General features: G+C 37.7%; 3 protein-coding genes across 4 annotated transcripts in view; 2 read left to right on the top strand and 1 right to left on the bottom strand.

Moving 5' to 3' along the window:
• The window catches only part of dpf1 (double PHD fingers 1), a 48,872-nt gene extending 41,253 nt beyond the window's left edge, over positions 1–7,619 (bottom strand). Inside the window, exon 1 of one of the 2 annotated variants that reach the window (XM_082181229.1) lies at positions 7,428–7,619. In XM_082181229.1, coding sequence (XP_082037355.1) covers positions 7,428–7,537 — 110 coding nt within the window. In that variant the 5' untranslated portion in view covers positions 7,538–7,619. The remainder of the gene's footprint in view (positions 1–7,427) is intronic. The other variant, XM_082181228.1, reaches the window with a different exon arrangement.
• LOC309507061 (uncharacterized protein) overlaps positions 1–24,244 on the top strand; it is a 159,247-nt gene that overhangs the window by 80,149 nt on the left and 54,854 nt on the right. The gene's annotated exons all lie outside the window — the stretch shown is intronic.
• On the top strand, positions 9,048–21,254 carry LOC309505994 (zinc finger FYVE domain-containing protein 1). The gene is made up of 11 exons (XM_082179496.1): positions 9,048–9,258; positions 11,225–11,729; positions 13,488–13,705; positions 14,790–14,896; positions 15,748–15,856; positions 17,458–17,555; positions 17,644–17,761; positions 17,843–18,013; positions 18,134–18,323; positions 19,437–19,535; positions 19,654–21,254. Exons 1-11 carry the CDS (start codon positions 9,142–9,144, stop codon positions 19,884–19,886), a joined length of 1,965 nt encoding a protein of 654 aa, XP_082035622.1. The 5' UTR covers positions 9,048–9,141; the 3' UTR covers positions 19,887–21,254.

Raw genomic sequence — 24,244 nt, forward strand, 5'->3', positions numbered from 1 at the left:
TTGTCTGTTAAAAGACACCTGCGTTCACAGTGGACCGTGATGCTAGCAAACACCCGTGCTCAAACGGAATACCCAGCATCCTTCGCTGCTGTAGACAAGTGAACCATATATCCTCACAGGCATTTGTCTACTATATTGAATTGCCCTGCTGTGTTTGCTGGCACAGGCTATGTGTTCACATAAATCGTTGCCTGTGGTATAACATGGACCTGATGTCCTGCCACATGTTTCACTGCTTGAAAAGACTGCAGGATGGACAGGGAGGCTTACAGGTGCACTTGGACTGCAGGGTAAATCCTATTGCTTATTATAAGACTATATTACATTTTCACCGCATAAAATACATATTTGGGGACCCATCAACTGATTTGTGAGCTCCGTACACTGTAGAACTTGCCTTCCAGCTTGCGCTTCTTGTGTGATGCTCTTCACACTCACAGATCGTTTTTAAGCCTTTATGTTTCCCTCTTGGACCATCTATGGTTTCCTTGAAACAAGTATTCATATAGATCTCCAGTGAAAATGGCTAGTGGGACAGTTTGTCCGGTAGAGAGATGAATATTTCTACCCTCTGCACTTTAATAATATCTGAAATCTTGGGAGAGGATCTATCCACCTAATAACGGCGAAAGAAGAACAGCTATAAATCTCATCTGATGGACCCACGTTTAGCAATGGACTATGCCATACACTGCTATTCTGCTTCAAATGCATGTTCTGATTCATACTGGCACACACACACACCAGAGCCATAGAGAGAGAGAGTTGCGACACTCTTTGATGTCGCCGCTATGGCTGTCACGTGGTTCATGTAAGCCCCAATAGTTCCAAAACGTACGCTGGCTGTCATGTTCTTCTATGGGACAGACAGCAGCGATTGCATTATTGAACGGTAAATATAAAATAAAACACACACCCAAGTACTTTTTCAGCTGTTATTGCATTATTGCATTTTGTTAATGTCAGTTTTGCATTTGGAGATAAGTTTTAGGCTATATTTTTGGAGGGAAAAGCTTAGTGTTCATGTTCGCATGGGTAGTAGCACTGGCTTTAGCGGCTCTAACTTAACTTTTCCATATCATTCATCTGATGATGGACGTCTCATGATATTTATTTTAGCACAACTGGGCTGTATTAGGCTATTGATTCCCGTGATTTTGCTTATAAATTTTGATTCAGCCATTAGCCTACCTTCGTGATCACGCAAAGAGGTCTGCCGTGCCCGTGGCGGTCCGTTCAGAATTCGCTTAGAAGCTAGCTCACTTCTTCTGATGAAAGTGGCCACCCCCAGGACCACAACGTGAAACATGATCATGTTAAGACTAAGAATATTATTTTAAGATTAAGGCCATACACATTATCAAAACTATAACAGATTAAAAACGAATTTAAGCATGGCTGATACAAATGAAGGTTTTCAAATAAAATATTTTTTATTAAACAATGACAGACAACAAAAATGTGTGCTTGTGTGTGTGAACAAGAAAAACAAAAACCAGGGGCAGGTGATCCATGAAACAGACAGGACTGGTGATGGCCATAACAATCCTAAAGGTCCAGCATTGTTCTCACAAGCCGCTTCACTCAAGACAATAATAACATAATGAAAAGTTAGTATATCCCAAAAAATTTAATTAAATAAAAGTTGCTATAAAGGTGGTAGCGACTCATTACCGAACTCTTAGCTGACGAAGTCGCGCTAGCTAACTAACGTTAGCTAGCAGGCAGTGCTTGAAAATTGGTTGAAACAACCAACATAAAATATAAATAATTACGCTGTGCATGTACAAATGAAGACCAGTATAAGCATCGCAAAGGGCCTCTGATACAATATAGACAGTTGACAATTCAAAAGAGGTCGATATTTCGGCAACTTAACTCTGGAACAACTCGACGCGCAGCAATGTAAGTGAATGGTGTCCAACGCCCAAATGACAGTGTTTGGAACTATTCCGATCTTCATATCCCGGAAGTAGACGGTTAAAAGCGCCGCCATTATTTACAACGGAGGTCTATGGGAGTGTCGCAACTCTCTCTCTCTATGGCTCTGACACACACACACACACACTATAGTGCTCAACAGCACAAAGTACACACAGTCTCATGAGGCTGAAGATTCCCATGTAGAATACGCAAGTTCTATTTTCAAAGAGTGAACAAAAATGTCTATGGTATTAATACCCTGATGGATGCAGATGTCCACCTCCCAATGTAGAAGCTATATATTTGAGGGACTGAGGGGCATTTTACGTTTGGATATAGAGTACTATAATACTATAATCTGCTAGAGGCTATACTAGGCACAATCATTATTTGTTTAAAGCGTTGCCCTATAGGCAATCTCAGCTCGGGCCAGCCTCTGATTGCGTTATGCAGTAAACCCTGCAGACCACCAGCTCAACATATCAGTGAGATCCATCCCATCGAAAACAGGCTGAAGTTGAAGACATTCTCAATCAAACAATGCTTTTTGTAAGAAAAAGATAGCTCAAACCATGTGGCTTGTTGAGGAGAGGTGTGATATTACTTTTCGAAGTCATAGGTCTTACAATTTTCGCCTGGGAGATGAAAAAATGGATGAAAAAAAATCCCATAAACTTACACTGATGAAAGGACCCGAACCACATCTAATGTCCAGAATATTATAGAGACTCCAGGGTGTGCATTTCTGACTTGAGCCTGTAAGCAACCAACAAAAATAACCTAGCAAGCAACTGGGGTGGGAATCAGTGATATTATATTAATATCTGGGTCTAGTCTGGGTGGCTGATCTGATCACCATTCAATGATAGCAAATGCAATGTACACACTACACAAACTTGCTTTAATGAAAATAAATTATTTTACACAGCATTTACCAACACGAGGAGAAAACTTAAAGGCCCCCTGAAATAAAAATTTAAGTTTTTTTGCTTTTAGCATGAATAATATGTTAGCCTTAAGGTTATGAAAAAGCTGGTGTGTTCCAAAACAATGACAAAGTTCGCATTTAGGAGATTAAAACTTACAGTCTCTCACTTTCGCTAAAAAGGATCACGGATTTTTATGACATCACCGCTGACTTCATCTTCTCATCACGTCTTCTGTCCAATCAAATGCTCTCTAGAATTTAACGTATCATCAGTGCTCAGATTCGAAACCATGGTGCTGTCAAGTACGACTTGCAGTCTGTAAGGTAAACTAAACGCTATTGGCTATTTGAAAAGGGGGAAGGGCCATTAAATATGTCCCGCCTTAGTTTCCTGTTTCAGTGGAAATTACGTCAACGCATCATACAAAGCTGCGCGTCCAAGGCACTTCAGTGGGCCTTTAACTATTTTACAAGAAGGCGACATCGTATGAATTTGTATAATGCGATTGGTACGGACACATAGCCTATAATTAAAAAAAAGAAAAGAATGAAAGCTGGGTTTGTAAGATAATCGTAAGGAAACATACAAATTAGATCATACAAAATTAACATGAATTAACCACCAATTCTCCAAAATGTAAAATAGTGTTTTGTCATATAGCTACTCAAAATTCAAAAGAAAAATTACAGTATCATCAATACAGTATCATGAGGTAAAATACAAAAAAAACCTTCTACTATACTAATATCCAGACATTTTTGCACAGCCAAAGCTCCTATTCTCAAAACTACTTGACTCAGATGTTCACACTGACAAGACTGAATCATCAGCAAGCGGCACCCTCCCTCGGTCCACATCTGATGATCTTCCCACAAGGTGTCTCACCTCCCCCAAAAAAAGAGTGAAAGTGAGCAGACCCGTGCCTCTCTAACCTTCTAAACAACTACAACACCACTAGCACACTACATATAGACTATACATGCTAGCCGCACATTATAAGATCCCTGAGCAACAGTGTGATGACTGACAGTGAGTAAGGTAGCTTTGGAGAAATAGGTCATAGAGCTAAAAATACCTATCTGTGTCTCTCTCTCTCCTCTTGAAGACAAAGAGAGTCTCTCTGGAAGAAAAAAAAGTGAGTGAGTGAAATGAGGAGAACAGCCCACACCAGTCTCAGAAAAAAAAAAAAGCCCTTATAGAATTGCGTCTGCTTATGCAAACAAACATTAAAAAGGGCCTGAGTATAAGGATGGGGAGGAAGGATCTACAACGGGGTGACAGTCTTCGGCTTAAGAGCGACAGTGTGAAGAATTATCTAGAATTCATTTTTCTCAGATCAGTGAGGCAAAGCGGAATAACTATCCAAGAAGTCCGCATTCCGCATCCCATGAAATGACTGGGAGAGACAGGGCACCATCACTTTAGGAGACAGAGAGAGATAGTGGAAGATAGAGGAGAAAATATAGACAGTAAGTGAACCTGAGTAATTACTAGAGAGATTTGAAGACCAGTAGAGGAAGAAAGACTGGGAAAAAAATCACAACGAGAACAGTGGGAAACTAATTCAATGATCCAAAGATTCCCGATGAAATGTCATCATTTTGGTGAAGGCATGCCAGTTAGCAGATAATCAGCAATCAAGGCAGGCATAATTTAATCACCATCTCTTAAAAATTAGTGATTTATAAAAGCCAGTAATGTAAATTAGATTGGCTCCTCAACTGATATCTCCTCATGGCTCCAGAAGTACTGCACTTTAACTGGTTTCTTTGAAGAGGGATATTGAAGAGCGTAATATCACAGTCATTCAGACGCTGATTGCAGCCCCTGTTTCTGTTCATTCATGTTTCTCATGCAAATATTTCAAATGCACAAAGATGCACACCTGACCTTGTGTACATGCTGAAAAACATTCGTCCACACTCAACAACAAAGTTCACTGCTCAGGGAAAGTGATCAAACCAAAGAGAACCCAGTAAGATACTGCAGGATTTGTCATGTATGAGTTACTTACACAAGTCACTGAATCAAAACTGCGGATTTACAAAATCCAAAGACGTTTTATTCCTTTACAGAAAAGTATTATATGCTACTGAAGTTAATCATAGTACTGAATGATTACAATATTCATGTACTGGCAACACTGTAACACTGTTAGGTTAATGCATTACCTAACATTAACTAACGATGAGCAATATTTACAGCATTTATTAATCTTTGTTAACCTTAGGTTGCAACTGTTGAGTTTAGACTTACTAGTTCATGTTAGCTCAGGTCCATTAAATGTTAACACAGATACAACTTTTGATTTTAATAATGCATTGGTCAATTTTGAAATTAACATCAAGTAGCCTACCAGCTAGTAAATGCTTCAGAAGTAGGCTATGTTTCATTGTTAGTAATGATTTAACTAATGTTTACAAATAGAACCTTATTGTAAAGTGTTACAAATAATGGGCTATGTATATGATAAACTACGGTAGCCTAATTCAAAGAAGATTATGAATGATGATACATGTCCAAAAAATACTTTTTTTAAGAGTAGCCTACCCATTGCTACACTTCATTAAAACTATTAAGGTAAGTTACAGTCTGTGCAGGGTAAGTTACACTAAAAAAAGTAATTATTTACTAGCTTACTAATTACATCTTCAACAGTGTATTTACTGTAGCTACTAATTACTCCATCTAAAAAGTATTGGATAACTTATCACTTTATAATAAGGTTCTAGTTGAACCAGTAGGCCTAACTGTAATTATGTTAAAGAAACATTAAGAGTAATCCCTTACTTTACTTTTTTCAAGGGACAAGTAATTAAATTACAGCAAACAGATTGCTTAGTAGGCCAATTAATTACACTCAACACTGGTTAAGGTATAGTATGGACAGGAAATTTGCGTTTAATGCCCGTCTAGCAGTTACACGAATGTCATTGGTGTGCCTTTAGAAAGGTCATGTGACAGGTGTGTAGGCCTATATCTCCATATTTTTAAAAACAACTATATTCATGTATATTTGCTACACTTAGGCCTATATCCGTCCCACTTAATTTGGCGTGTTTGAATAAGTATTTTCTACAACATAATATTTGTCTAAATTCAAATTATGCCAAAGCTGTTCATGTAGACTAAATGTGAATAACCGGTATTGTAGCCTACCGCTATAGTATCCAACACCCGAATGTTATTTCACTTATATTACTCTCATTTGTTATTTTTGACCCATTTTGAGTTATAATTTGTCATAAGGTAGGCTATAGCTCAAAAGTGTCTAACCTCATAAGACCTTGCATCCTGTCTGACTATGAATGCTGCGCGCGCCGCTCTTGTCAGTTAACGGGTTTTTGCGCGAGTGGGAAATGTAGGCTGTCTCGTGCGATCATTCAAAGTTGAAATGATATCCATGAAAATATCAATATTTTACTTTAGTCATATGTTTGGTAACTGTGCCCGTTGTGCCATTTTTTAAGTTGAAAAAGTAGACTTAACATTCCACAAGCTTTATAATGTGGCCTGGTTGTATTTTGGTAGGCTATTTTTTCAAACGTAGCCTAATACAAACATGTTACTAACGTGACGTTGCAAACTGCAACCAAAAGCAACGTTGTGAAGACGTTCTGTGCTTGCAATGGGTCAAGGTATAGGCAATCGTGGTGCAACCTCCCGGGTTAAAAAACCGACACAATTGCAATTTCCCCTTTACAAGATATGAAAGCTACAGTCACATTTGCATGCCAAATACAAACACGTCTCCCCATTCCGAAGGTCCCAGTCTCTAGCAGACGAATGTAAAGCAATTTTTGGCACTGAGCCCGTGTGGCGTCTGCGTGCCGCACGCCGAAAAAATGTGACAGTGTGCACAAAGGAATCTAATGGAAACTTCACAGAATGTGCATTGATGCAACGGCGCTTAAGAGATACCAAATGTTACACGCCACTAAAATAGCATGCATAAGCATGCATTCGGCTTAGAAACAATAACACTAATAATTCATATTCAAGATGCATGTAATTTTGTAGCTACAGTCTAATGTGATCAGCGCGTGCAATGTAAAACCCCCGAAACATGCTTAGTGTGATAAATTGCAACATTTTTCAGTTCAGGCAGTTTGCACATAGACAGCGCTGTTATACAGACAGCATACCAGTTCGTTTTGTTTGACATCTTTCTATACAAAAGCTAAAGCAAAAATTTTCAAGTGCCATCGTTTATCTTGAGACTCGATGACCAGTGAACTCTCCGATCTCAATACCAACAACTGTAAGTTCCTAGTGATCAATAGGCTACTGACCAGGGACGCCGGGTCAACATTCTCAACATTCCTCCATATCACTGTGCATATGCAGAAATGACACCCGAGACTCTGCACTTTATAACATGCCATATTTGCCCAGATGACAAAATGTCGTCGCATGCATTATGATTTATTGCATTTCAACATGCATTCGTAGTTTAAACCTCGCCGGCATTTTATACTTTTTAAAGATGTTTGCATATTTGTTCATTTGAACGAACGCTGTTTGTTGCATGACATGCATTAAAAAAAACATTAAAATAGAAATATTTTTACTTACGATTTCAGAGGATTTTGGACCACTGTGGCCATTTTGATATAGAATGATACAATGTAAGACTGCAGATCCCCGGTATTGTACATGTAATATAGCAGCAATTTCAATTTCATTCATTCTCTGGGGCTGCGGCTGGATCAGCTAGCCAATAGGAGCGCGACTGACTGATGGCCAGTGATGGGAAATGTAGTTTTAGTTCCCTGATGTCTTCAAGAGTCAGTGGCGCGTGTACTACAAATAGCACAATGCACTGCGGTTAACTGTATACTAGTCCCGCCTTGATTTTGTATGGGTAAGCCAAAACATCTACTGTAAATTCAAGGTTGGATTGCTGGACTGTCTGTCAGTATTTTGCTCTCATGTTGGTATCTTTTTTTGATTCGTAGAGAAATGGGAATATGTTTAGATAGCGATGGCAGAAAGAACAGCATAAAGAATCGTCCGTTCTTACAATTAGGCTACTATAAATAATCACAGAAAATGTAGGTAGGCACTGATCAATATCACATAGCTTTATTAAATAGATTTATTTAATAAATAGGCAGTAGGTTACATATCCATCTCACTAATATAGGCCACATCATGTCACCTATATATTTATAGGCTACACACATTTATTTTCCTATCACTCCTTTGACTTCCACTGTGTAGCTATAAATACTGAGCTAATAATATTTTTCATCTCCTAAATCTAACCCTCAAAACAAACTTTTTGCATTTTACATTTTCATTAAGCCATTCTTTTCGATTTTCTTAATTTGCATGCTGGTTGCAATGCATGACTGTTGCATTTTTGACTGTTGCTATATAGCCAATAATACACACACACAAACACACACACACACACACACACACACACACACACACACACACACACACACACACACACACACACACACACACACACACACACACACACACACACACACACAAATAAATAAATAAATAAATATATATATATACAAACTAAAGAGACAATAACATTATTACTCATTAAGGAGTTATTCTCCTATATGGTTTACTAATGAAATACAAATTTACAAATATTGTGACAAGAGGCCTGACTGACCTCTAAAGGAAATGGAAGTGACTTATAAAGGGCTCTTCAGTCCAGTTAACTGCAATGGCGCCACTTTGAAGGCATTCTGTGACATGTGATATTTATAGATCCCTGCTAACAAATATTTAATGAACCTTAGCAAGCTCTATGGAAAGACTGTCTGAACAAAAAAATGTCCTGTTGATTCATCAGGGATTTCTGCAGAGCACCACATTTTTGCATTTTTAAAGGAGGTTTTAGAGTTGAGCTAATCTTCAATTCATCATAATATTGCGATGCAAGAAATCCTATAACTAAAATTAAACATCAGTGATATTCTGTTTGCACCACTACAATTTTACAAAAAAAAAAAGCCAAAATTATAGAATAATGAGCTAATTTTAGAGCTTATTTTATGGAGACTTGTTTTTATTGACCAGGTTTGTATTACAGAATGAACTTCTGTTTTCTGCACACAAAGACCGCCACAGGACAGTTCATCTGAATATCCACTAGAGGGTGTCAGAAAGCGCTCAGTAATACTTAATGAAGGCGCTTCACAGAACAGCAACAGCGCCCTCTTGAGGTCAGCTAGATATCCAAGTAAATAGTCCTGGCTGGGACAGTTGTAGTCTACCTAGCTTTCCGGGGAGTTGGGATGGTTTTAAATCTTTCACTATGTCTGAAATGATACTGAAAGATATGGATGAGGTTAGTCTCGAGTCTGTTAAGATGGACGAGGAGAAGGAAAATGGACGGAGTTTTCTCCTGGTTGACGAAAACGAAAGCTTGCAGGTTTGTTTTTGTTAGCTTCTGCGTTAGCCATCAAGCTATTAGGTAAAAAGCACATGTAGTGTCTTTGATGTTTTTATACACTTTGACAGGTGTTTGTCAATTCACGAGCATGATAGTTACTAATTATAATACGTGTAATATAAATAATACGCTGATAAACTAACCCCAAATTGTCAATATTGCTGAATCACAAGGAAGATGTGTCTTTTGTCAACATTTAAGGATCTCACTGACATGTAATCTTACTGACATGTAATCTTACTCATCGATTATCATCGATTATATCTGTGGTTTGTGTAATTCTGATGTATTTTTGTCACGTACATTCATAATAATGCAGGGACATGTGGCACAGCAGATGATATATCTGTCAACACACAGTGTGTGCTAGTGTGATTTACAAACATTGAATGATCTCAGTGCTGTATAGCAGCTACTGCTGTTATGTTAAGGTACATGAAATCACCATTGTGTGTGTGTGTGTGTGTGTGTGTGTGTGTGTGTGTGTGTGTGTGTGTGTGTGTGTGTGTGTGTGTGTGTGTGTGTTTTCGGACATGTATCATGATGATCAACCATTATATTCTTGATGCACATTGTTAATACCTTGGTATAAGAATATAATAATCATTTACTGTTATCTGTTGGCTATCCCTTAAGAGGTGACAGTGCCATTTCAGGTAGTTTACGGTCTTTCCAGTGACCAGCATGAAAGTAGTTATTTGCCTTCACTGTGAGATTGTTACTGTATAGAGATTCAAAATGAAACTTCATTATGTTCTTATTCTTTTGTTGTTTCAAATCTTCTGTTGTTTCAAATCCATCTGACTTTCTTTCTTCAACGGAACACAAAAGGCAGGATGACTCATTTATCATTAATGATGACAATTGTAGGGTGAACTGTCCCTTTAAGATAGACAGGTAGATAGAAACAGACACAGAGACTGGCAGATATATAGATAAATAGAGAGATAGACAGACACGATATACACTCACTGGCCTCTTTATTAGGTGGACCTTGCTAGTACTGAGCTGGAACCCTTTTGCCTTCTGAACTGCCTTAATTATTTGTGCCATAGATTCAACAAGGTGCTGGAAAAATTCTTCAGAGATTTTGGCTCATATTGACATGATAGCATCACCCAGTTGCTGAAGATTTGTCAGCAGCAAATCCATGATGCGAATCTCCCATTCCACCACATCCCAAAGGTGCTCTATTGGATTGAGATCTGGTGAAAGTGGAGGCCATATGAGTGTGCCAAGAAAATATCTCTCACGCCATTACACCAACACCACCAAACTAAACCTTTGCTACAAGGCAGGATGGATCCATGCTTTCATGTTGTTTATGCCAAATTCTGACATTACCATCTGAATGTCATGACAGGATTGGAACCTGGTGTGTTCTTCTGTTGCTGTAGCCCGTCTGCTTCAAGGTTCTACGTGTCCAGAGATGCTCTTCTGCAGAACTCGGTTGTAACAAGTGGTTATTTGAGTTACTGCAGCCCGAATCTGGCCATTCTCCTCTGACCTCTGGCATCAACAAGACATTTTCGGCCACAGAACTGCCATTCACTGGATATTTGCTCTTTTTCAGACCATTCTCTGTAAACCCTAGAGATGGTTGAGAGTGAAAATCCCAGTAGATCAGCAGTTTCTGAAATACTCAGACCAGCCTGTCTGGCACCAACAACCATGCCACGTTCAAAATCACTTTTCTTCCCCATTCTGATGCTCAGTTTGAACTTCAGCAGATCGTCTAGAGTCTAGACCATATCTACATGCCTTAATGCATTGAGTTGCTGCCATGTTATTGGCGGATTAGGCTAGATATTTGTGTTAACAAGCAGTTGAACAAGTGTACCTAATAAAGGGAGTATAGATAGATAGATAGATAGATAGATAGATAGATAGATAGATAGATAGATGCTCTAATCTTGATGTCTCTCATACTCTTTCTCTCTCCCAGGTGAAGAACGAAGGCCATTTTTTGCAAAAGTTGGGCTGCAGTGCTGCTCAAGGAGTTAAAGTGCTTTCCATCTTTGGCAACACGGGCGACGGCAAGTCCCACACTCTCAATCACGTGCTTTTCGATGGCGAGGAGGTATTTGCCACGTCTCCTTCTCCATCCTCATGCACGGTGGGCGTTTGGGCGGCTTACGATCCGCTCCTGAGCTTGATCGTGCTGGATACAGAGGGCCTGCTTGGTGCCGCCAGTCAGCAGAACCGGCGGATGCGTCTGCTGCTGAAGGTTCTGGCCGTATCAGACGTGGTCGTTTACCGCACACGGGCCGAGAGGCTGCACAACGACATGTTTCAGTTCCTCGGCAGCGCGTCGGCCGCTTACCTGAAGCACTTTACACCTGAGCTCCGCGCTCTGTCTACCCGCTGCGGGCTGGACGTGCCTCTCTCCAGCCTTGGACCTGCCGTTATAGTTTTCCAGGAGACTTCTCGCACTCAGCTGCTAGGCCAGGGTAAGTCAGAACTAGCACACTTTCACATTTACAAGACCTGTATTTATAAGTATGAATACAGCATTTTTCTGTTACATGTTGTTGCCAAAGGCTGTTGTACGATTAGCCTGGGGCAAAGGGATTGGGTCTGCACACCCTCATGGGGCCTAAACAAAAACTCTTTGAAAAAATCCTAAATTTTAGGCTGGTGGAGAGTCCCACTGGAAAAACACAAGTTGTCAGTCAAGCTGAATTGTTTCATCGCTCCCACTTTTATTTCTCTCTGCTTAGTGATGAGAATTTCAATTTGTTTCATTGTCTCTGTAGTCAAATGCTAAATCTTTATAGAGATTTTAGTTTGTAATATGCTGGGCCAATAACAAAGTGCTATTTTTTTTGCTAATTTTGATCTATTAGCCTATTTTAATCAAAAATACATTCCAAAAATGCAAGCCATAGAGGCAAAGCTTAAATGCATCATGAAAATGTTTTTAATTTATGAATTAGGTTTCACGTTATTTTTATGGTCCATTTAACACATTCTGTTGACTATAAGTAACGTTGAACCTACATGTCTGCTAACTCTCATTAGAGTGTTAGTAGAGTATTAGTTGACTGGTTAGAGTTAGAATAAGTTGACATAGTTGCAAAGTCACCTCTAGTCAGTAGAATGTCTGTTGGAGAAGCATAACAATAAAGTGTTATCAGATAATAAGCAGACAGTCTACCAATACTCCAATGACTGCTAGTTAACATATAGTTGCAAAATTACTTGTAGTCAACAGAATATTCAAAAAGGACCATCATAATACCATGATGTTACCATGAATTAAAATTCATTTTTAACTGTCCTGATATCGTAATGACTAAAAGCCTAAGTAAAATAATTAAATTATTTTATTATTTCTTAGAAGAAAAAAAAAATATTTCACTGCTTTTTAATATTTGAAAAAAGTCAAAAGTTTGAAAATAATGAAGTCATGTGGTGCCATCAACATAACAGGAAAAAATCCCTGCAGACTTTCATTGCTGGCAAGTTAAAAATAATAATAAAAAAATAATTTAAGTACATTTTAAAACTTTTAACAAATAACGTGTGTGCATTTATTCAAAGTATAAGGAAAATGTTTTTACTTTTTTACATATTGTTAGACAGACCACATGACATTTTTTTTAATTTAGTCATTAAATTTTAACTTCTTGAATATGGTATAAATGTTTTTAAAGTCATTTGAAATCAACCCGAATACAAAGAGATAACGATATTATATAAAATATAATTCAATGTTGCATTTTCAGGTGCCTTATTGCTTCTATAAAAGATTACAGCATATTAGTGCATAATAAAAATATTTCATTAGGCCACATTTTCAAAGGAGACAGATATTCATAAAAATCCTTTTTTGTTGTTGTTGTCATTTGTCCAAAAGAAAAACACTGGGGAGTTGGAATTGGGAAGGAAGGTTATTTAAATGACTTAATGGTTAAGCTTCTAGTTATCTAACACAGACTGCAGGGAAATCCCAAGGCAGGGTGGCTCAGGTGTGGACTGTTACAAAGATCACAATACTGCTCAATTACAATTGTGCCCTTGGGTAAACCCCATGCTTTCAGCATGCTGTAAATCATGGTTCATGAAATATATTGTATAAACCACATAACAAACGCTGTAAATGCCTGGAAAAACATCTTTCATCTTTTTATTTTGAAACTATTGAGTTAGTGTCATCCAATGAAGTGTGTCAGGCTAAAGAAATATGGGTTTGTTTTCTTATCCAGATGTCTCTGTCATGGGGCAAGCAGACACGCTGCTGCAAAAGCGCTTCCATGACTTGAGCATGAGCACAGACGCCTTCAGCTCTGTTCAGTACGTGGGCACCCAAACCATCACTCCCCCTACAGACTACTCACAGTTACTGCAGATTGTCAATCATCAAGTGAAGAACACATCCCAGCGAGCCCCGCGCCAGCCTGCCATTGTGTTCAGTGCATTACAGGTAGCTCCTCACGCATTTCTTTGTGTATGTGTGTGTAAAGTGACCCCAAAAATAATTTAGACACTTAAAGGGATAGTCCACCCAAAAATTTAAATTCTGTCGTCATTTACTCACCCAACATTCTTCAAAATATCTTATTTTGTGTTCAACAGAAGAAAGAAATTCATACAGGTTTGGAGTAAATGATGACAGAATTTGAACTATCCCTTTAAGCTTTGGTATTTGGTTTGATATATTTTGTATCTAATGCAAATAAATTCATGCATTTAAAGGAATAGTTCACCCAAAAATGAAAATGTCATCATTGTTTATTGACACTCTTGTCATTCCAAACCTCTGTGACTTTATTTCTTCCATGGAACACAAAAAGAGAAGTTTAGCAGAATGTTCACAATGCTCTTTTCCATACAGTGAAAGTGAGCTGACCAGGGACAAGTTCCAAAAATGCCCCATAAAAGTGATCTGTTTGACTCTGTCGCTTTAAGTAAACACACACTCATGGTCAAAAGTTTGGGGTTAGTAAGAATTTTTTGAAAGCAATAGTGTGTTAAATTGATCAAAAGTGACAGTAAAAAATATATATTTTTAAATAAATGCTGTTCTTTTGAACTTTCCATTCATCAAGGAATCCTGAGAAAAAAAATATAATAAGGTTTCGACAAAAATATTAAGCAGAACAATTGTTTTTTAGCATTGATTATCAGAAATGTTTCTTGAGCATCAAATCGGCAAATTAGAATGATTTCTGAAGGATCATGTGACACTGAAGTAATGACTGGAGTAATGATGCTGAAAATTCAGTTTTGCATCACAGGAATACATTTGAAATTTAAAATGTATTACAATGGAAAATAGTTGTTTTAAACTGTGTTAATATTTTACAATATTACTGTATTTTTAATCAAATAAATACATCTTGCTGACTCCAAACTTTTGAATGGTAGTGTACTTGCAGTGTGGCGTAAGTGTCCTAAAGTACTTTTGGGGTTCAGGGTACGCATGTACTGTATGTGTTCACCTTTGACCACTGAGCATGTTTCTGAAACTGCTCTTCACTGAACCTCACTGCTCTGCTCTCTCTCAGGCCTTAAGCGACAGGTTCTGTGGCGAGATCTCCGATGACAAATTCAGCATATGCTCCTTCTTTCCTGATGAATATTTCACTTGCCCATCAGTCTGTCTCAGCTGCAAGTAAGTCCACACACTTTATGCTCCGAGCGATAGATTGAATGGATGTTTTTTTTGTTTTTTTGCAGGTTGTGTTTAAAGAGAGAGTTCACCCAAAAATCATTTTACTCACCCTCAAGGTGCTCCATACCTGTATGAATTTCTTTATTCTGCTGAATACAAAAGAATATATTTTGAAGAAAATGGATAACCAAACAGTTGATGGGCACCATTGATTGAAATAAAAACAAAAAAAATACTATGGAAGTCAATGGGCCCATCAGCTGTTTGGTTACCCATATTCTTAAGAACAATCTTCTACTTGAGGGCGAGTAAATGAGGAAAGAATTTAAATTTTTTGGGTGAACTATCCCTTTAATGTGTGGCCCTTTGATGCATAGTAAATCAAGGAAATTTCTGCATTGTCACACAAAAGACTCTAATTTCATTGCATCAACACTGAGCCACTTTGTAATTTGATGATTCACAGTTAGAAATAACTAGGATCTGTATTCAGCATGCAAAACTAATGTATGGAATTGATTCGCACTGAAAGCACAAAAAGTTGTCAATACACTGTAGTTAGAATGTAATTAGATCTTGCATCAATTGTTATTGTTTTAGCGTGTGTGTGTGTGTGTGTGTGTGTGTGTGTGTGTGTGTGTGTGTGTGTGTGTGTGTGTGTGTGTGTGTGTGTGTGTGTGTGTGTGTGTGTGTGTGTGTGTGTGTGTGTGTGTGTGTGTGTGTGTGTGTGTGTGTGTGTGTGTGTGTGTGTGTGTGTGTGTGTGTGTGTGTGTGTGTGTGTGTGTGTGGGTTCAAGAGCACTTAATAGCTAGCAAATCATATCTAACCTCTCCAAAATCCCATGGCTTTAGTGTTCGGTGTAAAAACGGCATGAACCACCAGAAAGACGCGGTCCCACACATGGCTGATGGATTATGTCAGTATGCCCACCAATACAACAATAAAGTTCTCATCTGCAAGGTAACCTCAAGGTTATTTTTGGTTTTGTTTCATGTTTGTTTTTATTTAAATTCCTTTTTATTGTTTTGTTTTTATTTTTCTGCTTTTATTTAGATCTTTTTTTGTTTTTTATTTTATTTGATCATTTAATTGATTGTTTTGTTTGTTTTTCGTTTTGTTGTACTATTGAAATTTTATTTATTAAAATTACCTATTTTGTCCATTTGCACTACTTTATTTTGCGAAATTTATCATTGTATGCACCACACAGCTATGCTGCAAACACTTTGGCAATGCAAAAGTGCAGGGTTTTATTCCCATGTAAATAAATCACACTAAATTAAATTGAAATTAAAACTGATTAAAAGTACAATGTGTAACATTTCACCCTCTTGCGGTTAAAAAACAAAACTACATGCATTTTGCAGAAGAACATTGTTTTGGTTGTGCTTCGGCTCTGCGTGACTATGCAGACGAATATGGTTCTTTCTCGTAACTAAAAAGTCATAAAAATGTTATCGCTCATAAAACATTCACTACTAGGCTTAAAAGATATAAGCAGTTTAGATGAAAAGGATCTCAAGCTGACTAGCTGAAGACGTTACTGTAGCTTTACCCTTTAATAGACACTGTACTTCCTTGAAAATAAATAACAGCACAGCACAACAATCATAATGATATGAGCCTTCATAATAGATAATGCTTTACAATCAACTCTGTTATAGAGCTACATATGGCAATTTATCTGTTCAATAAAATACATTACTTACCTGTTCAGTAATGAAAACAAAACACTATCTCTGTGTCGCTTTTACAACATTTTAAATCCCTCAGTTCTTGCCATCTCTGAAAAGCCATGCTAATGTTGATTCTTGTTTTATTACGAGCTCTGTCATGTTCTCTTTTTGTCAGCAGACTCTCCTCTGTTCGGCGTGTGCTTAAAACGGGTGATTCGCCGGAGGTTTGAGATTTAGCTGCTCCATGTCGGCCTTTCTCGCTCGTTGTAACAACTAACATCTGCCACTCGCACACCATAAAGTAGCCGGAGCAACTTTTCTCTATTTACGGATATAACAAGACATGCAATTACCCATGAAAATCATCACGCTAGGTCTAAAATATAAACACTTATAATAGGCTTACCATAGTGAATCAGGGTAAGAGAAAAACACGTTTTGGAAGAAAGATCAATGATGTGTTGACTCATTAATTAAATTTTGTTAATTGAGAACAAAAAAAATGAAGGCTATTTTCTTTAAGACTAGTCCCTATATTTAAGGGGATTCGCCACTTATTTAATTGAGGTTTCAGATTAATCCATCCATCCATCCATCTTCTTCCGCTTATCCGGGGCCGGGTCGCGGGGGCAGCAGTCTAAGCAGGGATGCCCAGACCTCCCTCTCCCTAGACACTTCCTCCAGCTCTTCCGGGGGAAGGGGGGAACACCGAGGCGTTCCCAGGCCAGCCGGGAGACATAGTCCCTCCAGCATGTCCTAGGTCTTCCCCGGGGCCTCCTCCCGTTTCAGATTAATCTGTTTGCAAAAACTCCAATATGGATAAGATTTCTCAATTTAAAACAAAAAAGATGATGGGATAATTATGATAAACCATTTCTGTTACAGAGGTGCTATGAGGGCGGAAAGGAAGTGATTGTCATACCCAAAACAGCTGCCTCTACAGATAACCAATGGCTTGGTCTGGCCAAGTATGCATGGTCAGGGTGAGTGAGTTTTTTTTGTTTTTTCTACTGAAACTACCCTCCACAGCTGCTCCTCGTCCATGCTCTGATCCCTGGTCTTGTTCTACAGCTATGTTTTAGAGTGTGCCAGCTGTGGCATCATCTACCGGAGTCGGCAGTACTGGATGGGCAACCAGGATCCAGAGAGCGGTGTGGTGCGGCCAGAGGTCAAGCATGTCTGGCAGGGGGTGAGTCGTTTCTCTGTGTTCCCATCCATGTGCTGACTCCATTGATGCTCTCAGTGGTTAATGTTGTTTTTATGCTTGTAGACCGATGCCTTCCAGACAGACCATCAGAATGCAGCTCAGCGGGTTTTGGATGGAATGAATTACATAATCCAGTCAGTGTCAGAATATAGCTCAGGCCCAACCAAAGCTGTCACTGCCTGGCTCACAGACCAAGTGGCTCCGCCCTACTGGAAACCCAACACTGAAATCAGTGTAAGTTGAAATGCCCTATAGGAATATGTGAAAAAGAATTACAGCATGTGAAATAAAATATCAAACGCATCAATTGTTTTATCATGTGAAGACAATTAAACATCATGTTGGTCTGTTCAGGAATGTCATGGTTGTAGGAGAGCGTTTGAGGAGGCGGAGAGGAAACACCACTGTCGGGCATGTGGGGAGGGTTTCTGTCAGGCCTGCTCCACTCACAGCATGCCAGTTCCTGAGAGAGGCTGGGGCGGCACCCCTGTACGAGTGTGTGATGCCTGTTACCGGCAGGGAGGACCTCAGAACACTGGACAGGGTGAGGGCATCGTTCTCTCTTAAAAGCACACTTCCCGTCCGCCCTCATAGCACTTCTGTAACAGAAATGGTTTATCATGGTTATCCCATCATCTTTTTGTTTCAAATTGAGAAATCTAATCCATATTGGACAGTTTTTGCAAACAGATTAATCTGAAACCTCAATGATATAAGTGGAGCATCTCTAGGGGACTAGTCTTAAAAGTACAGCATTTCATTTGTGTTCAAAATGAACAAAATACTATTAATCTTTCTCCCAAAAGGTATTTTTGTCTTACCTTGATTCACTATGGTTAGCCTATTATAAGCCTATTATATGTGCAGCAAGTATTTCTTACACTTAAAAAGTTTACACTCAAATTTTTTTCAGTAATATTGTGAAATATTATTAGAAATTTACAAGAACTGTTTTCTTTTTCTATCTATTTTAAAATGTAATCTATTCCTGTGATGCAAAGCTAGATTTTCATTACTCCAGTCTTCAGTGTCACATGATCCTTCAGAAATTATTCTAATATGATGATTTGATGCTCAAGAAACACATTATTATGATTATTATTATTATCAATAATGTTGAAAACAGCTTTTACAGAAACAGTGATAAAAAAATGTCAGGAGTCTTAGATAAGTAGAAAGTTCAAAAGAACAGCATTTATTCAAAACAGAAATATTTTGTAACATTATAAATGTCTTTACTGTCACTTTTGATCAATTTAACGTGTCCTTGCTGTATTGATTTCTTACCCTAAATTTTATAATTATATTTTATAATTTTAATTGTAGTGTATTTATCCAAGACCAAGACTCCAGCAAAATCAGTGGCATAAAATAGCTGTATTATTCTACACAGTACACACAGAATAAACCATTTAAAATATGGAATTTGGTACTCTTATTTAGAACAAAATGATGCATGTTTGAGTTTTTATCTTCTCACCTCGACTGATTCTGTGCTTATTTGTCTAATGTAGTGCAGTCTGCAGAGAATACTTAGCCATGTCAAAAGAATATTCTCCCAGGGTTATTAAGTTCAGTTGACTGAGTGTTGCATTTTCCAAAACAGTTTGTAATGGCCTCAGTGTGAGATGTTGACAATACATTCTCTCCCTTACAGTGGCCAGTACAGAACCCCGGATACTAGTTGCCCGCAGAGTGACGGAAGTAGCTCAGTCCACTCTCGACATGTTCTCCAACGCTGTGGACTACCCTATCTGTGAGTGTGACCAGTACACGTTAAGTGTCTGATTTTACACTAGAGAAATTGCTTATGCATTGTTGTGTGTGTGAGGTGACAAATGGCATTTTTTTGCACATCTTGTCCTTTAATACAGGTTTTGTAAAGGGAGTTGCGAGACCAGACTACTGGATCCCGGATCATGAGATCACTCAGTGCCACTGCTGTGCTAAACCCTTTATCCCCAGCATGTCCAAGCACCACTGCAGGGCATGCGGGCAGGGAGTGTGCGGGAACTGCTCCAGGAAGACCAGGCCAGTGCCCTCTCGTGGCTGGGACCACCCAGTGCGAGTGTGTGACGGCTGCGCTGACCGCAGGGATTCCCTGTGACCTTGCTGTGCCTCTGTAGCGCTACTCTAATACGGCCGGCATCTCTTGGTGCTCAGAACCAGGTTCTAGGCAGATTTTCAAGCCTTCATGGATGGGGGAAATGTGAAACTCACTGCAGTTCTGCATAGACAAACACTCAGGCTCTATAAAGCATTAGCTGCAGATATAGAGAGTGATGATGTCTGGGTTCAATTTAAAAGAGTTAACTAAGAAATGTTGCATAATGAAAATAATGTGTAGAAATATCAAGGTTCATTATATGACAGTGAAGCATATTTTATCCACAAATGCTTATTACTGTAATAAAAAAAAGCAGTAAAATACAGCAGTGAAAATCACCCTGGACACACACACACACTCACACACACATGTAATATAAAGAAATGCTTTTTTTTTTTAAGATTTGCTGCAGAAATTATAAAGAAGAGAAAATATACATTTTAATGGATTTTGATAGATTCTATAGTGCTGGCACTGAAAACAAATCGCCTTCTAAATGTATGCATTTCTGTGTTTAACATCTCATCATTTCTATCCCAAAGATAATATAACAGACTAAACGGCGAGAGCAGTAAATATTAACATATCTAATGTTTAGTAAATTATCATTTGAGATGCGTAGGAGATGTTTTACACTAATAAAGTTTGAATATGATATAGCCGCCTTTTATTGGTAGAGTTTTATACTTTATTCCTGGAACAAAGCAAGAGTAGACAAGGTAAGCCTAGAATTCACATTCCAGTCAAGACAATGCAATGAATCCTGTGAGCTCATATCTCGTTGTATTTTTTATCAATATAGTTCTTTGCTAATTTTTTCTGAAATAACAACTGCACTTTATCTAATTTTTACTATCAAATTTCTTTAGTTGAGAGCAATATAATTAATACTGAAGAAACAAACTGTACATATATAATGAAAGTGGAATTATTCAGCAGCATTTGCAGTGCCTAATGGATCTCAACAACTATATTGCATATAAACAGTAGTGGCATATAACAGGATGGTTTCACAATGTGGCTGTGAATGACATTTAATGCAGACTTACACTAAACCGAATGTTGAGTGGTTTCCTAACATGTACAGCTCATAAAATGGCTTATATAAGGCACTTTATTCTTATTTGATTTGAAAGAATCCGTGGAATTTTTTTAACTATGATGTTATTTTGTTTTACAATTCTGCTTCTACTCTGTATTTGTATCTGGATTAGCACATTGTAGTCTTCTATGAAGGGGTTTAACCAAAGCAATGGTTGTAATTGCATATAACTCAACCTGCATTTGACAATCCTGCAAACTTTGTTTTGATTGGCCGGTACTGTTTTTCAGGCTTCTACTCAGAACATTAAAGCTATTTGAAAACCGCCTGCCCTCTTGATTCACAAGATAACAGACATCTATGGGAAATAATAGGCTATAGCTCTGTAAGTGCACAAATGCGAGGTCATCTGGAGGTAGAGGTCTAGATTTCCTGCTCAAGGCCCTTAAATAGATGAAACGGACTCAAAATCTGATTTAAATCATGGAGGTTGTACTCACATTTCCTCCATTTATAACATTACTGTCTGGCAAACAGCCTGCCTCGTCACATCTACAGGAAACTGTCTTGATGGGTTTACTGATTATGTCAGCACTTGTGTGAGTATCATTATGAACATCACATACAGGCCTGGTTTCACAGACAGGGTTTATATTAAGCCAGGATTAGGCCTCGGTTCAATTAGGGCATGTAGCTTTTATAAACTTGCCTTTGAAAAAAATGACTGGTGTGCATCTTGAGACAAAACAATGGCACTGACATATTTTAAGATATGTCAGTGAAAGTTGCTTTCAGTTAAAACAACTCAAATATGCATTTAAGTCTGGGACTAGCTTAAGCCTTGTCTGTGAAACCGGGAGAAAGTGAAGAAGGGCTACTGAAGGGACATCAAATGTGTGAAAGGGTAACTATTGGGACTACTTATTACCAAATAACTAGCCAAAAATGTGGGTTTTTCAATTCCTGGTATTTATTGGTAGAGAGCAGGACTGATACAATTCCAAAATATAGTGTATATGTTTTTTCTTACACCTTTTTAATCTTACTTACCCCAAACTTTTGAATTGTAGTGTATCAAAATATTTAGCAGCAAACTGTTTTCAACATTGATAATAATATTAATAATAGTTTGACAATAAAGAAAATGTAATGGCACTTATTTAAATGTAAATAAAATCACTGAAAATAGCTTAAGATAAATATCACACATAAATGTACACATTTATATATATATATAAATAAGTTTATGTTTATATATATAGCTAATTGTTTATAAATATACATATATATTTATATTTATATATATATATATATATATATATATATATATTGCTAATTATTTAATTGTTCCTACAATGAGTTAAAAAATGTAATCGATTCACATTATTCAAACTAGTAAAACTAAAGCTATGAAATAATATAAATCATTTTCGGTAAATGAAATTAAACAAAATTTCAATATTAAATTAAAAACAAATTAAACTAAAAATAAACTTAAACTTATTTCAGTTTCTACCATCTTTAAAGTTTTAGTTTAATACCAATCTTAGGCTACTAAAACAAATAAAAATAAAGCTAAACAGAAATATTCAAAAAATATATATATTTTTTAATTCTATAAATAATATGAAATGAACTTTTTTTTTTTACAAAGTTGCACTACCACACTTTAACCAGCAGAGGGAGGCAACACCACTCCCAACAAGAGACCCACTGAGACACCCGTTCAAGATTTTAGGATTTCACTCATTCTAGGGTCTTTCACATTGTACGTTTTTATTATATTTGTAACGTAGAAAAAAAACAAATACAAATACAAAAAAAAACTGACTGGCGTAGTATCAAAAGACGGCTAAATAAAAAAAGTGACAAAAAATAGATTTTTATTTTCAGATTTAATCTTCACTGGTTTCATAATTGCAGCCCATCTGATGCTTGTTACAAATATACACTATACTGTTAAAAAGTTTTGGGTTGGTAAGATTTTCACACACAAAAAAAAACAAGAAAAAAATAACTTTTTTAATGTTTTATGACCTCATGAAACCACTTTAGCACTTGATTTTTAAATATATTGGGGAAACGGGGGCTATATAGTTATTTCACTTTAGTGATTTTTTCAGTGATTTTTTTTGTTGGCCAAGTTATTTAGTAAATTCCACCATTTACATAGACTATTCAGTAGTCTTTTGTTTGAAATCAACATAGAAAACTACTCCTAAGGAAGTAATTCCATTTGTGTAATTGGAAAAAGCACTTTCTGACAGCTAGCCCCAGTCTACAGTAAATTCTGCTGGTCTACCTATTGTTGTCCTCTTTATGATGTTTAATGCCATTGAGGTCCACTGCTCTATTTGAGTCAGAATCATTACATATTTCACCGTGAGCTTTATCAGTCTCTTAAAATGCATAACATCATTTGCATGGACAGCTTATAGTCCACTGCAGGACGCTGTCATGCACTTTGTGTTTATCTCGTCCTGCAGACGCACATGCTCGGACCATGAGCTCCAGCCAGTCAGAAAAATGAGCAGCACATGCCAGTTCAACAGAAAGAATTATTGTAATTCCTTAATCCCCATTTCACACATTACTATTTCAACTGGAACCGCTCTGATAGGCTGTTATATTTATTTTTTGGATGAAACTGAATTTGGGCCACTGTTTTATTTGAATTTACAAATAATAGCCAGCTTATATAATGAAACACAAAAACTGCTGTGGATGCGTCAGTGTAGAATATTGTATAGCCTACTCACCAGTGTCCTCTCTTATACTGGAAGCCTTTGCCAGTTTAATTTATATCCGGGGGCCCAGTGTTTTTCTGCTTACTGTGGCTCTTTTTGGATGATTATTAATGGCTGTTTTGCTTCCGTATCCATGGCAACTGATCCTGCACTGTCCTGTTTTCCCCCTCATCCATACAGTCACTCTGTGGGTGCAGGACAATAAGAGGAAAGTCGCCACCGTGGAAAGCATTCTCTCATTTTCTCACGCTTCCCAGGGGAAGACACGGCGCCTTGCTTGGGTCCATTTAACAATTTGGATTCTCAGCTTCTACTGTAACACAAAGAAGGCACTAATAACCAGTTCTGCCAGTTTGTGTGGTTGATGGTCTGTGACTTTTTAATTTCAAAAAGTCCATTCATAAATCTTTTCAAGGGGCTCTATTAGATTGTTATGAACAAGAGGGACCATACAGTATAGTGAAATTATGGAGCAGCACATCAACAATATTCCGTTTTGTTTCATAGCCCCGGACCATTTACTGAAGACATTAATGTGGTGATGGAGATTAATTTGACTTATTTCTATA

This window comes from Leuciscus leuciscus (assembly GCF_965113295.1).
Source record: "Leuciscus leuciscus genome assembly, chromosome: 9".
Lineage (NCBI taxonomy): Eukaryota > Metazoa > Chordata > Actinopteri > Cypriniformes > Leuciscidae > Leuciscus > Leuciscus leuciscus.

Excerpts from the sequence above, each read along its gene's own strand:
- LOC309505994 (XM_082179496.1), top strand. The coding sequence starts at position 9,142 with ATGTCTGAAATGATACTGAAAGATATGGATGAGGTTAGTCTCGAGTCT. Across the intron at positions 14,897-15,747 it reads TCAGTCTGTCTCAGCTGCAA|TGTTCGGTGTAAAAACGGCA; the intron begins GTAAGTCCACAC and ends CCATGGCTTTAG. Across the intron at positions 18,014-18,133 it reads AACCCAACACTGAAATCAGT|GAATGTCATGGTTGTAGGAG; the intron begins GTAAGTTGAAAT and ends TGGTCTGTTCAG.